At 40.9% G+C, this 13,245-nt stretch overlaps 1 protein-coding gene across 1 annotated transcript; it reads left to right on the forward strand.

Annotated features, from left to right (window-relative positions):
• Positions 1–495: 495 nt before the first annotated feature.
• On the forward strand, positions 496–10,111 carry mogat2 (monoacylglycerol O-acyltransferase 2). Its single transcript, XM_071898376.1, has 6 exons — positions 496–589; positions 2,333–2,511; positions 7,373–7,577; positions 8,587–8,761; positions 9,013–9,212; positions 9,957–10,111. The coding sequence occupies exons 1-6, from the start codon at positions 496–498 to the stop codon at positions 10,109–10,111; spliced, it is 1,008 nt and encodes a 335-aa protein (XP_071754477.1).
• The last annotated feature ends 3,134 nt before the right edge of the window (positions 10,112–13,245 follow it).

Consider the following 13,245-nt stretch of genomic DNA (forward strand, 5'->3'; position numbering starts at 1 on the left):
GCTGTGATTTCAGAATATTGAGGCAGAAATACATTATTCTGCTTTTATCATCTGCAACCATTCTAGATATGACACTAAGATGCAGTTACTTGATTGTGCAACCAGATGGGACTGCCTTTAAAACTGTATACCGACATATTACACAGGCATTAGAGAACATGATTGACCTCCAGTACAGGAAGTACAGACACAGTAAAGTCACCATAAGATCACGGATGTTTTCTCTTTCCACTGATTTATGATATTTATTGTCCATGTTGCAGTGCAGTGCTACGTCCAATATGCAGCTCATTCCCAGCAGGGTCAAAAGTCTGATGTGGGAGATATGGATTGACTAATCAATCCCCACATTGGGTGTCGGAGATAAGGCAGCCAGATGCAGGTGATGGTGGAGAGGGAGAAGGGCAGACTTTGGACCCACTTCACTCGCTCTTCTCCTCAGCCGCCTGCTGCAGCGCCTCAGCTTTTCTCTCTCTCTCTCTTCCTGTGGCAAACATGAAGATTGATTTTGCCCCCAGGGACGTGCCCCTCGACAGGAGGCTGCAGACTGCTGCCGTGCTGCAGTGGGTCTACTCCTTCCTGGGCCTGGGTGAGTGTGTGTGTGTGTGTGTGTGTGTGTGTGCATTGAACTTCATGCATTTTTATTGCCATGGCTATGTTACCTCACATCTAGAAATAATGGAGAGTGTCAGTGAAGTGATATTGCTCATGCAGTAAACATCTGCTAAAATCCTTTATTCTGGTATTTACAGTAGATAAGTTGGCCCACCTGCTCTCGGGTCAAGAATTGGTCAATGTGTGAAGTTTGGTTGTGATTGGTGCATGTGGGTGTGACCAATCACATACTGGCTCATAAGTTACAGGTTTGCATGATCACTTTGAAACATGGTATACAAATCAGAATGTCTTTTTATGTAGCTTCCTCTATATGAACCAGTTTGAGCTTTTTACATTGTTTTTTTTTTCAAAGGGATGCTCTAAAAATGCCTCTTGCAGGCCCAAGGTGCCAAAGTGTAATAGCATATCATTCATTTTCAGACTAGACAATCGATTTTTCATATACATTTCACACTAAATACTCACAAAGATGCCATTTGCTGTGTTTGAATGTAAGTGCCAGTGAGCATCAGTAACCACCAATAAACTGCCATACTTTTGACTCTAATTGGAGCAGACGTCAGCCTGCCTGGATATGTTGCATTATCACTGGTAAGTGAGGAGAGTTAGGTTTCAGTGGGTTTTCCCCAATTGACGTTAGTATTGCCGTACGGCCAGGAGAGGGAGCCAAGCAAGACATGCAACTTGATCAGAGTGCTGCACCCATCTGCCCACAAAGTTTGCACTCAAAACTGTCCTTAGGTTATACTATATCAGTTACCATTTCATAGCTGCCAGAAACCATATATATTTGTCCAGCTGTTTGTTTAGGTCTGAAAGAAAGACATGGTAAAACATTCTTCAGTAGTGCTGCTGAACCCTTGTGTATTCATACATGTAATCTGACGAAATAATGAGTGTCCAGTATGGCATCCTAGATGGACCACAATGAATAACCTGAAGACTTTCAGGGAATCCAGAGAGAAACCAGTCACATCACACTGGGCACAAATTAGACTTCTTATACTGATGCTTGCAACCAATTGGGCCTCCCAAGTCAAGATCACTGCTCAAGGTGATATTTCACTGAAGTAGAATATTTTCACTTTTTACATGCACACCTGCATATTACGTCATTAGCAGTCAACCTCTAATGATATTATGGGAATCCACTGTCATCACTGGCATCCAGGCTGCTAACTTTCACTAGTGATAATTGCAAATGGAAAAAATATTAAATGAATTACCTCGGTCTATGTTGCTGTATATGGGTTAAAAGTTTAATTTTCGACTAGAAGTTTTGAAATGAGCGGTATCAAGTGTACCCAGAGAAGCCAGAGGCATATGAGCTAAAAAGTGAAAATGTTCTACCAAAGTGAAACATCACTGTAAACCACAACTGTACAGACAGTCTCCACACGAGCACGTTCTCCCACGTCATTGCTCTGCCATCAATAACCAAGAAAACTCATCACACGCAAGCATGATGTAATCTCCCGCAGAACTGAGTGCTATTGATGCAGTGCAGAAGCCTACCATTCATAACATGGCGAAGGCTACCAAACAGATCAACTATTTATGCATTGTCTATTACGTAAATATACTGGACCATGATATGTGATTATGAATGTATGAATGCTATTGTCTATGTGCTTGCAACACTAATAACAGTATTATTACAACTAGTCCAAACATGTGCACTATCCTATTTGGCCTGACTGACCTCTCTCCGCAGCGGTGACCTGCATCCTCCTGTTCTTTTACCTGCTGTTTACACGCTATTGGCTGATCAGTGTGCTGTATGCTGTCTGGTGGTTCATCGACTATGACACTCCGTCACGCGGCGGCCGCAAGGTGCCCTACCTGTGTGGCCTCAAAGTCTGGGACTACATGAGAGATTACTTCCCCATCAAGGTGAGACGATAACAATATAGGCTGCAAACAACTATGTAAAGGTTGTTGTGTAGGCTACAGGTCCATAAGCTTCTGTTCACATCTGTATGTTTGGGATATGAATGCACATCACCTCCATTTAATTGCCCTCCAGTCCATGTGGGAGGGGATGATAAAGATTTACATTCACCTCTGGAGGTCAGAGAGAATCTGTTAACTTCATCTAATCCTCAGTCTCCCATCAGCTACAAGCTAGCAGTGGCTCCTCAGCCCTTATCTCTGTGCTAGGCAGACTGAAGGCAAATGGGACCACTGATAATGCCAATTATGGAATGAGGTCCCTCTGTTCCCTATAGTCCTGTATATGAGACCATCTATACATATCCACTCCCAAACCTTAATGGTCTTGTCCTGGTGCCTTTTTGTTGTCTGATCGAATATACTAATGCAAGGAATACATGGCGCAGGAACTGAATAGCTGAATTATGACTAGAAGCTCAGGCAATATTTTTTCCAGGATGAATGCAGTACTCTTTCATGATTCTCAAAGCCAAATCAAAACACATTTTTATCTTGTTGGTCACATTTACACTTTGGGCCATCATAGGAGCTTGTATTGAGGTTGGTCGGTTTACTCCAGCAGCCCGCTAGATGACGCTGCAAACCACTGATCTTTCAGTGTTCAGCAGCAGTGACAGAGGAAATACAGAGGGCTGTTATTCCTATTGAAAACGGATGGGCCATTGGTTACAGCCTTGCCTGTCTGAGCTCACCCACACTGAACTACCCCTATTTCACCTTTAGAAATGACTCCTTCTCATGTGGCGGATGGGATCAGAAAGGATGAAATCAAGTGAGCATGAAGTGCCACTGGCCACTGGTTACACAGACATATATGAAGTGTGTTTGTGCACATTTTGCATTGCACCAAGGATCTAGGCTAGACAGGCTTACTCATTACCAATGCTACTGAATTTCCCTCAAAAATTGCAGCACTGGTTTTGAGCCTTGTTGCAAAGAGAGATGATTTGCCAGCTAGGCAAATGAATGGTGCTTTTAATGTGGAGTTACAAACATTTTAAGCTGACCCAGGCTGACCCGATAAGCCCCACTTTGCCCTGCTGTGTAGGTACAAGTAGCTGATGAAGGCTACTGAGAGTGTGGGGGAGCCAGATGCTGCCCTCTTGCTGGCTGTTGTGTCCATCTTGTGGTCATGTCTGGGTAGTGCGTATATACACAGCATAAAGATATTAATTTAATTATTTATGTCAGATCATGAAAGGCTCAGTATTTTACCTCAAATTCAGCAGTCTTTGATCCTGGGTGTGAGGTTGTTACCAAGTGAAATATCTGGAGTGCACATCTTCTGAGGTATTCAGAGGGAACAGAACCTCCATTGACAACATCGGCCCAGTTAGACCGATCTACTTCTTGCCCTTCAGCAAGACTTATACTTTGGACTGTGCTGATAAGACAGAGCACATCAACAACAAAACAGTTCAAAAGAGCTCTGCAGGAATTAGCTTAAGCATTGCTACAAACTGTTTGTAGCCTATATACTTATGAAATGTACTTTGCTTCAGGATATTAGGAAAAGTTTTAAATGATATATAAAACATATGTTATATAAGACATATACAAGGTCATTTCTGCAACAGTAAGGTGGTCTGGGTGCTTGGGAACAGCTGGAACTAGCCATAAGTTCACAATATGCTTTAAAATAGAAATAGAAGCCAGAATCTATATATATAAGCAACATGTTTCCATCAGATATTCAGGCTTATTTGCATCTCTGAGGACTAAGTGGGTCATGTTGCTGTTTACATGAATTGAACTTTGCAACCATAGGTGATAAAGCAATAATCCAAGTTGGTTTGTTTAGTTATTTCAATTAAATATTCTGGTACTCTATATCATTTTACAACAGAAAATGACTCAGAATTTCTGAGATTAAAATGAATTTGAAAGATATTAAAGATACTAAAGATACAATGCATAGAAATTCAGCAATTAATTATAATAATTAAATAGTAATTTAATAATAATAATATTAATAATATCATTTATAGAATAATTTACAGATTGCTTTACAGCCAGTCAAAGTGCTTTACAGTTAAACAGAACAACCGCAGAGAAAAGGAGAACAATGGAAACCATCTAACAACAATTACTGAAGTAGGAATAATAAAACGACAGTATATAATAATAAAAGTCAAGAGAAGGCAATATAAGACAGGTACGGAAGTGAGAACAATAAACTAATATATCATAATAAAAAATAAAAAAATCAATAAAAGGCAAGTTTAAATGTGTGTTTAAAGAGACATAAAAGATGATACAGACTTGGTCAGCAGCAAGTTGTTCCAGAGTTTAGGGGCTCTGACTGCAAAAGTCTCCCTCTGACCTCCGTCTGGATTTGGGGACTGAGAGCGGAGCCATATTTGCCGACCTGAGTGTATACTGTTGAGTGTGTGGATGTATGTGCTCCGAAATGTAGAGTGGGGCTAAACCATATACTGCTTTGTAGGTGATCAATAAAATCTTCAAATCAATTCTAAACTTTATAGGAAGCCAGTGCAGGGAAGCTAAAATCGGGGTGATGTGGTCTCTTCTCTCAGCGCCTGTTAAGAGCCTGGCAGATGTGAAAGAGCTTTATGGCTGATAACAGAGTATAGTGAGTTGATGGGTTGCTATCAAAATTTTCTGTAAATTGTAAATAAAGTAAACAAAGATGAGAGTTACAAGAATCCTACTTTCTACATTGAGGAAACTAGGATCTCTCATGAGAGCTCCCATGTGAATGTATACCACCCCGAGGTCTATGTACTTTCCTCGCTCATGACCAGCTAAATACTTTCCATGGATAAAAACCTCCAAAAAATTTGATGTCTCATGCCCATCTCACGTATTCTGTTCAGAGTGAATCATTTCCAGCATCATCTGACTGTATGCCACATTAAGTCTGAAATAAAGAGTCAATGTTAGGGTGAACAGAAGCAGTGTCCTTCAAAGAGCCTAATCAGTTGCACTGAGGTCTGTTTTCCCACCATCCCTAATTGTACCGTCACCAACTGAGAGTAAGACCTCACCAGCTGATCTAATAAAGTGTGCTTTCTTGGTTTCAAGAAAAACACATGCATACGTTCAGACAGGGTGACGGCGCAAACTCGTGTACAAAAAGTATAGTAAGTATAATAAGTCGTCCACCTCTGGGTACAGAAATGTGTGGAAAAGGTGTGAGAAGGTCCTATGTGTGTGGAAAACCGGGGTGGAAAGATAGGAGATAGGATGAGAGCATGGTCAAGAGGGCCTGTGATTGGTCAGCAGCGGACACCTCTTTTGTTTGTAAACAGCTGCTGTGTTCATTAGAGGAACAGGAGCCAATGATTAACCTTGTGAACTAGGAGCCGCCACCAGCAGGGAGCCACAATGAAAACACTGTGGACTCAAAACAATGTACCAGCTTTGTGAAAAGTCACCAAAACACCACTTCTCCATAATGACTCCCTTTCACACTCTGAAAACCTGTTCGGTCCAATCCTTCACATTCTATATTTGATCTATTTCAAGAAAACATTTGACAGAGGTATTAGGTCTCCATGCTGAGTGAACTAGATAGAAGAAGAGAGAAAGAAGAAAAAAATGAAATCAAAGAACAAGAAAAAGCAGCGAAAGTCAAAAAAGAAAAAAAAACAAAAAGGTATGAGAGAGATTGAATCAAATCCCCTCTGTGGAGCGAGCTAATCTGTGTGTGAGAAGATAGCATGACTCCCACATAATGGGTGTGGATGTGACTCTAAGAGCACAGTGGCCTTGAAATACTAATCTCAAACACAGATACAAACAGTGAGGGAGCAGATTTGTTTTGACAAGAGGGCACAATGCTCGCCATGCGCTGCAAAACAAGCTATAGCGCATGACAAGTGACTCTTGACAGTGACCTTTAGTGCCTCTCAGTTATCTCTTCTCTAGAGACCACTCTGGTCCGGTGGAGGCAGGCAAACAAAGCTCCATAAGTGAGATATCTTATCCAGTAACTTTACAGTTCATGACCAATAACCATTATTTCCGACTAGACCTAGGACTCAATGTCCATGGGTTGAGTGTATATCCCATGGCTTGTCTAACTGATCAAAATCAGAATCAATGTTAATGTGACTCCGAGGGTGTAAACATCAACACTATGCCAGTGTTTATATATATATATTTTTTTAACAGTTTTTTAACACTTTTATATAGTTTTGAACAGCCGCCCCAGAGCCATATCAGCCTTATGATTGGAGAAAAAAATCTTAAAAAAAAACCCCACTCTAATCAACACTTGTCAAGACCAAATAATTGTCACTGAAAAATAACCACTTATTAACACTGGAAAATTTGCTGTCCAAATGCAATAAATGAGCAGGAATCAGCCTTGGTGACATTGGTGCAGAGGCATATTGAAAACGTACAGAATTTCACAGTGCGTACCGTCACATGTGGTACAGGGACAACAGGACCTCACATGCGGTTCAAAGGTATGCTGAGCATATCAATCTATTATGTACATTCAGCTTTCTTTAGCTGTGTGTGTTTGAGCAGCGTGGCTTATAGTGCGGTTGCAGCAGTAGAGGGAAAGGGAGGTAAAGGGAGTGATTGACCTATCGGTTCAGTGTTCAATGAGGAAGCTATTCTTAGAATACTTAGAATCGTTATACTCGGAATTGAAAGAGATGCATGAAATAAATTACGTGTTGGAAAGCCGACATTCATGTGGCTGAAATATGTCATGTGCAAAACCTGATTCATGCAGAGTTGAGTAGACATCAATGCGTGATTGTGCTAAAAATGTGTGTAATAGTAGTTTGAGCTGCATCAGACCTCCGCTCTCCTTTTCCCCCAGCTGGTGAAGACGGCTGACCTAGACCCCAGGAACAACTACGTCCTGGGTTTCCATCCCCATGGCGTGCTGGTGGCAGGAGCCTTTAGCAACTTCTGCACCCAGGCCACGGGCTTCACACAGCTGTTTCCAGGCCTCCAGAGCTACCTGCTCATGTTGCCCCTGTGGTTCAGAGCCCCGTTCTTCAGAGACTACATCATGTTGGCAGGTTCGGGCCACTGGTTCGACCCCGGGAGATTTAAATCATACTTGTGTTATGGGTCAAACTGGATCAAATTGTCAGTTGAACTGTCTCTTACATTCAAGTGCGTATACTGACATATTAAAAGGTTTTGTATTCAAATGACATGGGCTAAATGCAGAGTGGCGGCCAAGTCTACTTTGTCCCAAGTCAGTCTCAAGTCTTGAGGCACAAGTCTCAAGTCAAGTCCCAAGTCTAAATGTAGAACACCAAGTCAAGTGAACAAATCAAGAGTCCAGTATCAATTTAATATCTTAAAGAAAACAAAACATCTAGGACTTTTCAATGCAATACGGTTTTAATAGGATAAAAACTTGGTAAGAGCATCATGAGTTTGATTTCTATAATCAGTTTCAACTTCAATAGATTCAATCATTCCATACAAATTCAGAAAACAGAATTTAAATCCAGTCGTCTGGTGGAACAAATCTCATCACTTTCAATCTAAGTCATTTACACAAACACAAGATCTTTTGTCAAGACTTTAGAAACCTTTTCAAGTAATCAAAGTACAAGTCAAAGTCAAGTCCCAAGTCACCAGAACCCAAATCAAGACAAGTCTCAAGTCTTCTCTTCATGCATCAAGTCAAGTCTCAAGCTGTTACATTACGATGCTTTTGTCCAAAGTGACTTACAATAAGTTAAAATTGTGACTTGAGTCTGACTTGAGTCCAAGTCATGGGCTACCTAAACTCAGTTTACCCACCTTTTTATTAGTGGAATAGAGTTTACTCATATATTTAGGCTGACATACATTTTGACATAAATTCATAGCATAAATGACAGTAAGAATTTTCAAACTGATGTAAATTATTTGAAGATGCTGTATGGTCTTTTAATGGGGGAAAAGCTTTAATTTTTTCTCTAAAATTATAATTGATTTTTGCTCATATTGGTGGTCGTTTGCTGTATTTTGATCATCGACTGCAGCTTATAGCTTACTCCCTTTTTTGTTTACCACTGCATCACTTCCCAGGTCTGATTCCTTCGGACAAAGAGAGCGCCAGCTATCTGCTCCGACAGAGGGGAGGTGGCAACGCTGTTGTGATAGCAGTGGGCGGAGCCCCGGAGGCCCTTGACGCCCACCCTGGGACCTACAACATACTGTTGGCCAATAAGAAAGGCTTCATCAAAATTGCCATGGAACACGGGTAAGAGCAGGGGGCCTTGGGAGGTAGAGGATGATGTTAAATATAACCAATTCTCCCAACTCTCATGGCTTATTGAAGGGAGTGCTATTGTGTAGGTCTATTCACTATTGGTTAATGTTTCTTGTGATTAGTTAGGGTTGTGGCCTCCTGAAACAGAGTCTTGTTCAAGCCCTCACATGAGATAATCCCATGTGAACACTGGGCGATATTAATTAAACCATCTTCTCCTTAAAAAACAATCTTGTCCTTAGTGCTCATCTGGTGCCAATCTTCTCCTTTGGAGAGAATGAAGTGTTTGATCAAGTAGAAAACCAACGAGGCACCTGGCTCCGATGGATACAGGAACGGCTGCAAGGCATCATGGGTATCTCCCTGCCTCTCTTCCACGCACGTGGTGTTTTCCAGTACTCCTTTGGCCTCATGCCCTACAGAAAACCCATTAACACAGTGGGTGAGTAAACAGCACTTATCGTCTATCAATAAAAGGTTTCCACATAAAGCACGTACCCGTACATTAAGGACAACTGGCTGTTAATGAACATGCAGTTCACTTGTTTCTACACTATTTGTTTTAATCCATGGAGTCTGCGCAATGACTTTATACATAACCTGTGGCATGTATGGCCTGGGATGCCTTGCTGTAGACCTTTCCTGGTGGGCAAAAACCGAGCTACATTGTCACTGGACATGTATTTCCCAAGCAGCTGTTGATTTTGGCAGAGCCATCTGATATCAGATGGCTCTGAAGTTGGCAAAGACAGTTTTCTCTATCAGTAAACGTGAGTAGTATTGGTCCGATAAAGAGCAGGATTAGTCAACCTAGCAACAGGCCAAAGGAAAAGAGAGAAAGAGAGAAAGAGAGAGAGAGAGAGAGAGAGAGAGAGGTAAAGAGGTAGAGAGAGAGAGAGAGAGAGAGAGAGAGAGAGAGAGAGAGAGAGAGAGAGCGAGAGAGCGAGAGAGAGATGGCCCTGGGTTGAACCCATCCTAATCTATACAGCATCATCCAGTCTGCTGCAACCACTTACCAACAGCCATTGGCACAGGCCACAGTCTGTCTGGGCAGTCCACCCCAATAAATGCCATCATAATTTAGATAAACAGAAGGCCTCTCTAATCAAATCAAACAGCACATATTGCAAATCATAAAGGGCAACGACTCTGAGTGTGATGCCCTGCCCCTTTGACCTCTCGGCAGTGGGGCGGCCAATCAGGGTGGAGAAGAACGAGAATCCCACAGTGGAGGAACTTGATGCCCTCCACCAGCTTTACATGGACGAGCTCAGCATTCTGTTCGACGAACACAAAGGCAACTACGGAGTGGATGAGGACACGCACCTGAACTTCGTCTGAGTTGGACTCAGGGAGAGGAGACAGGTGGAGAGGGATGAAGTGCCTATTTATTTCAATAGCTCAGGTGCTGCAGGCTCAGGGCTTTTTACCTCTTTCCTGGCACTGTAAACAAGAATTTGCTCTCAATTGGTCGGTTTAAATAAAGCTAGATAAATTCTAATTGGCCCCACAACCAGAGGTGCTGCCATAAGCATCATGAGGATCCACATTTATATTCCGCAGGCTTCAACTCCAAGAGAAAAGCAAGAGATATGGTGCTACTTTTGGAGAACATTGTAACTGACAGTGAACTGCCAGTATTCAGCACTTGCACTGTGTATGAACCTATAGGCAGGAAGATGTATCAAACATGCTAATGCCACATCAGAACACCACAGTGAAATGTCATGCTTCTTCGTCCATTGTTAATCCAGTATTCGCTCAGACTGCTTGTCGTTTCTCAGGACTGTGTGGTAAATGGTACAAAGGGAACACTGCAATGACACAACTTTTCCTCACGTAATCCTAAAGTTGCAGTCTATGTCTGGGGGATTTGAAGTTTGTGCAAGGTCTGACACTTTCTCAAATAAAGTCATGGGTTGAATTTGTGTTGCAACATAATATGAAGGAGAAATGGAATTCATCTGTCAAAAAATACACCAATAATTTCAAAATTCACGACAAATAAAAAGATGTATAAACATAATGCTATTGGATTTTCTTTCTTTTGTTTCTATAATACACGCATGCATCATTTACATCTGCCTTGGTATGTGTTATTAAAATTCTGTGACTTTTTAATATGTGAATCAACATGGAAAAACAGGCACATTGTGAGAGAGATTTGTTTTTCATAGATTGATCTTGATCGTTGCATTCACAGCTTTAAAAATGTATATTACACAGTAAGTGCCCACAATTTATTTTGTTTGAATTATTAATTATTAAATCAAAAAGTACATTTTGATCAAACTTTTTCAGATTTAAAATGGGTCTCCGGGAATGGGTTCATGGCAGTTTGTTCACATACAGATCGAATCCACTCAGTAAATATGAAAACATGTCTCATTCATTAGTTTATTAGTTCTAAATGACATACAAAGGTGAGTGCCTGATTTTGGATCTGGTTCCCAAATGATAAGACTGTCTGTGAACTTTGGCAGCAGCTTTTTATAACCGATGGCAAGACTGAGATATTTCCAAATGAAATGACTGGCAGACTGGACCATGTCCAGATGATTTCAACACAGACTGGATCGGTCAGATAGGAGGGGGTGGGTAAGGGGGGGTGGGGGGGTACTGTATTTGAAGAAGAAAATGCTGACTAACAGAAAGACTAGCAACAGCGGTTTGATGCAAAAGAGATACTGATAGGCACTAGAGAGAAAGCAGGCAGACTGAGAAAGAGAGCTGGAAATCAAGGAGGAAAGTATGGGTGTGTGTGTACTGTAAAAGACTGGCCAGACAGACATGGCACTGAGCTACAGAGCGGTGTAAGACTGACATGACACCTTAGCCATGGACTGAAGATATTCAGTAGGATCATTTGCTGCATATCCTCTCCACGTTCCTCAATCCATTGATGTTTAGTGATTGTAGACAGATTTGCAATTGCAATATGATAAAAACTGATGTGAAACCAATGTAAGGGACAGGCTTTTCTCTTTTAGAAGGTGATAGATAGATAGATAGATAGATAGATAGATAGATAGATAGATAGATAGATAGATAGATAGAGATAGATGCCCTGTGGTATGCTCTTTGATCTCATTATAGAAACTGATTGTAATGGAGGAAAGACAAACAACTACATTTTATCCCTCAGTAGAACTAGATGCCAGTGTTTACATCACATTCAGTGTAATCTCAGGTGACATAAAACAAAAGGGATGAAACCAACGAGCCACCTTTTATTCAACAATACGATCAATCAATACGATGGAGTTGCATTGTTGTGATAGAAAGTACAAATGTCACACAGAGGTCTGCTGTTTGGGCAAAGCTACTCACAGATGATAACAGTCAAGTCTCAGATTCCTCCTGTGGAGGTGTGAGACAGGTCAGGGTAACAACATTATTGACTTATTTTTCAAGGAAGGGGCCAAAGTACAGCAGGACTCAAGGCCTGTGTTCACTACAGCCATCCTTCAGGTCCTATCTTATCTTGGCCTAATCGTATTATTTTCTCAAAAGAAAACAGAACACAGATGGATTTCCGGTTCCCAGTTCTTTACAAATATATAACAGCAGTGGTTTGATCATTCCTTATTAATCACAGAGGTCAAACAAACGAAAAGTCCCATCAGGAGAAAAACGTAATTATTTACAACGTCTTTATGGGCAAGATTAAGTAGCAAAAATACGGACAGGAAAAGGCATGATAACAAAGCCATATCTATCGATGATTGGGTATCTATACAGATATACTGTATACAGTATATATCAATTATATAATAGAACATGTAACACTAAAACAACATGTGTCAACAGATTAGAATCACTGAGTTATTGTGTCATACATGAACAAATAATTCAGGATCCATTAGACATGCACAAAAAATTTAGACTCAGATACTGACACAATTGGACTATTTGATTTGCAGACAATATAATGTAAACAGTCAATGCGAAAAAAGAAATTTAAACCAGAAATAACAGAAAAAAGAACCAAAAATATTAGCATATGATTGTTGAGACCTATTTAAAATTGCATAGTTATATCACTGAACTTTATATCAGCTGATGCTGTCAAAACACTTTCCAATATGACACATTTCTCAATGTGTAGCCACATGTCAAGGACTGCACCGCAGATATCATCCAAAAGCAATTTTGCTTCTGGTCCTGGTCCCGTTGGATCGGTGCTATCAGCTCAACTTTTTTGGATGAATTGCAAGCATTAGATACAAAGTGCAAAAGATCCTTCAGTATTTTTCCAGTATGGCCTAGGTATAACATTCAGTTTGATAAAACAAAAGGTGGAGAACATACAGCGTGGGCTATGTGGTTGAACTGTATTCTAGGAATCATTGCAACATTCAGAGACATCAGGCTAGACTGCCAGGCTGAGGATGGAGTCTGTCTGAGGGGAGTAAGAGGTGTGTGTTTATTCATTAAATGCTTCAGCTGTGAGAAATACTGATTTCTTGTCATTT

Source organism: Centroberyx gerrardi, chromosome 11 (genome assembly GCF_048128805.1).
Source record: "Centroberyx gerrardi isolate f3 chromosome 11, fCenGer3.hap1.cur.20231027, whole genome shotgun sequence".
NCBI classification, from domain to species: Eukaryota; Metazoa; Chordata; class Actinopteri; order Beryciformes; family Berycidae; genus Centroberyx; species Centroberyx gerrardi.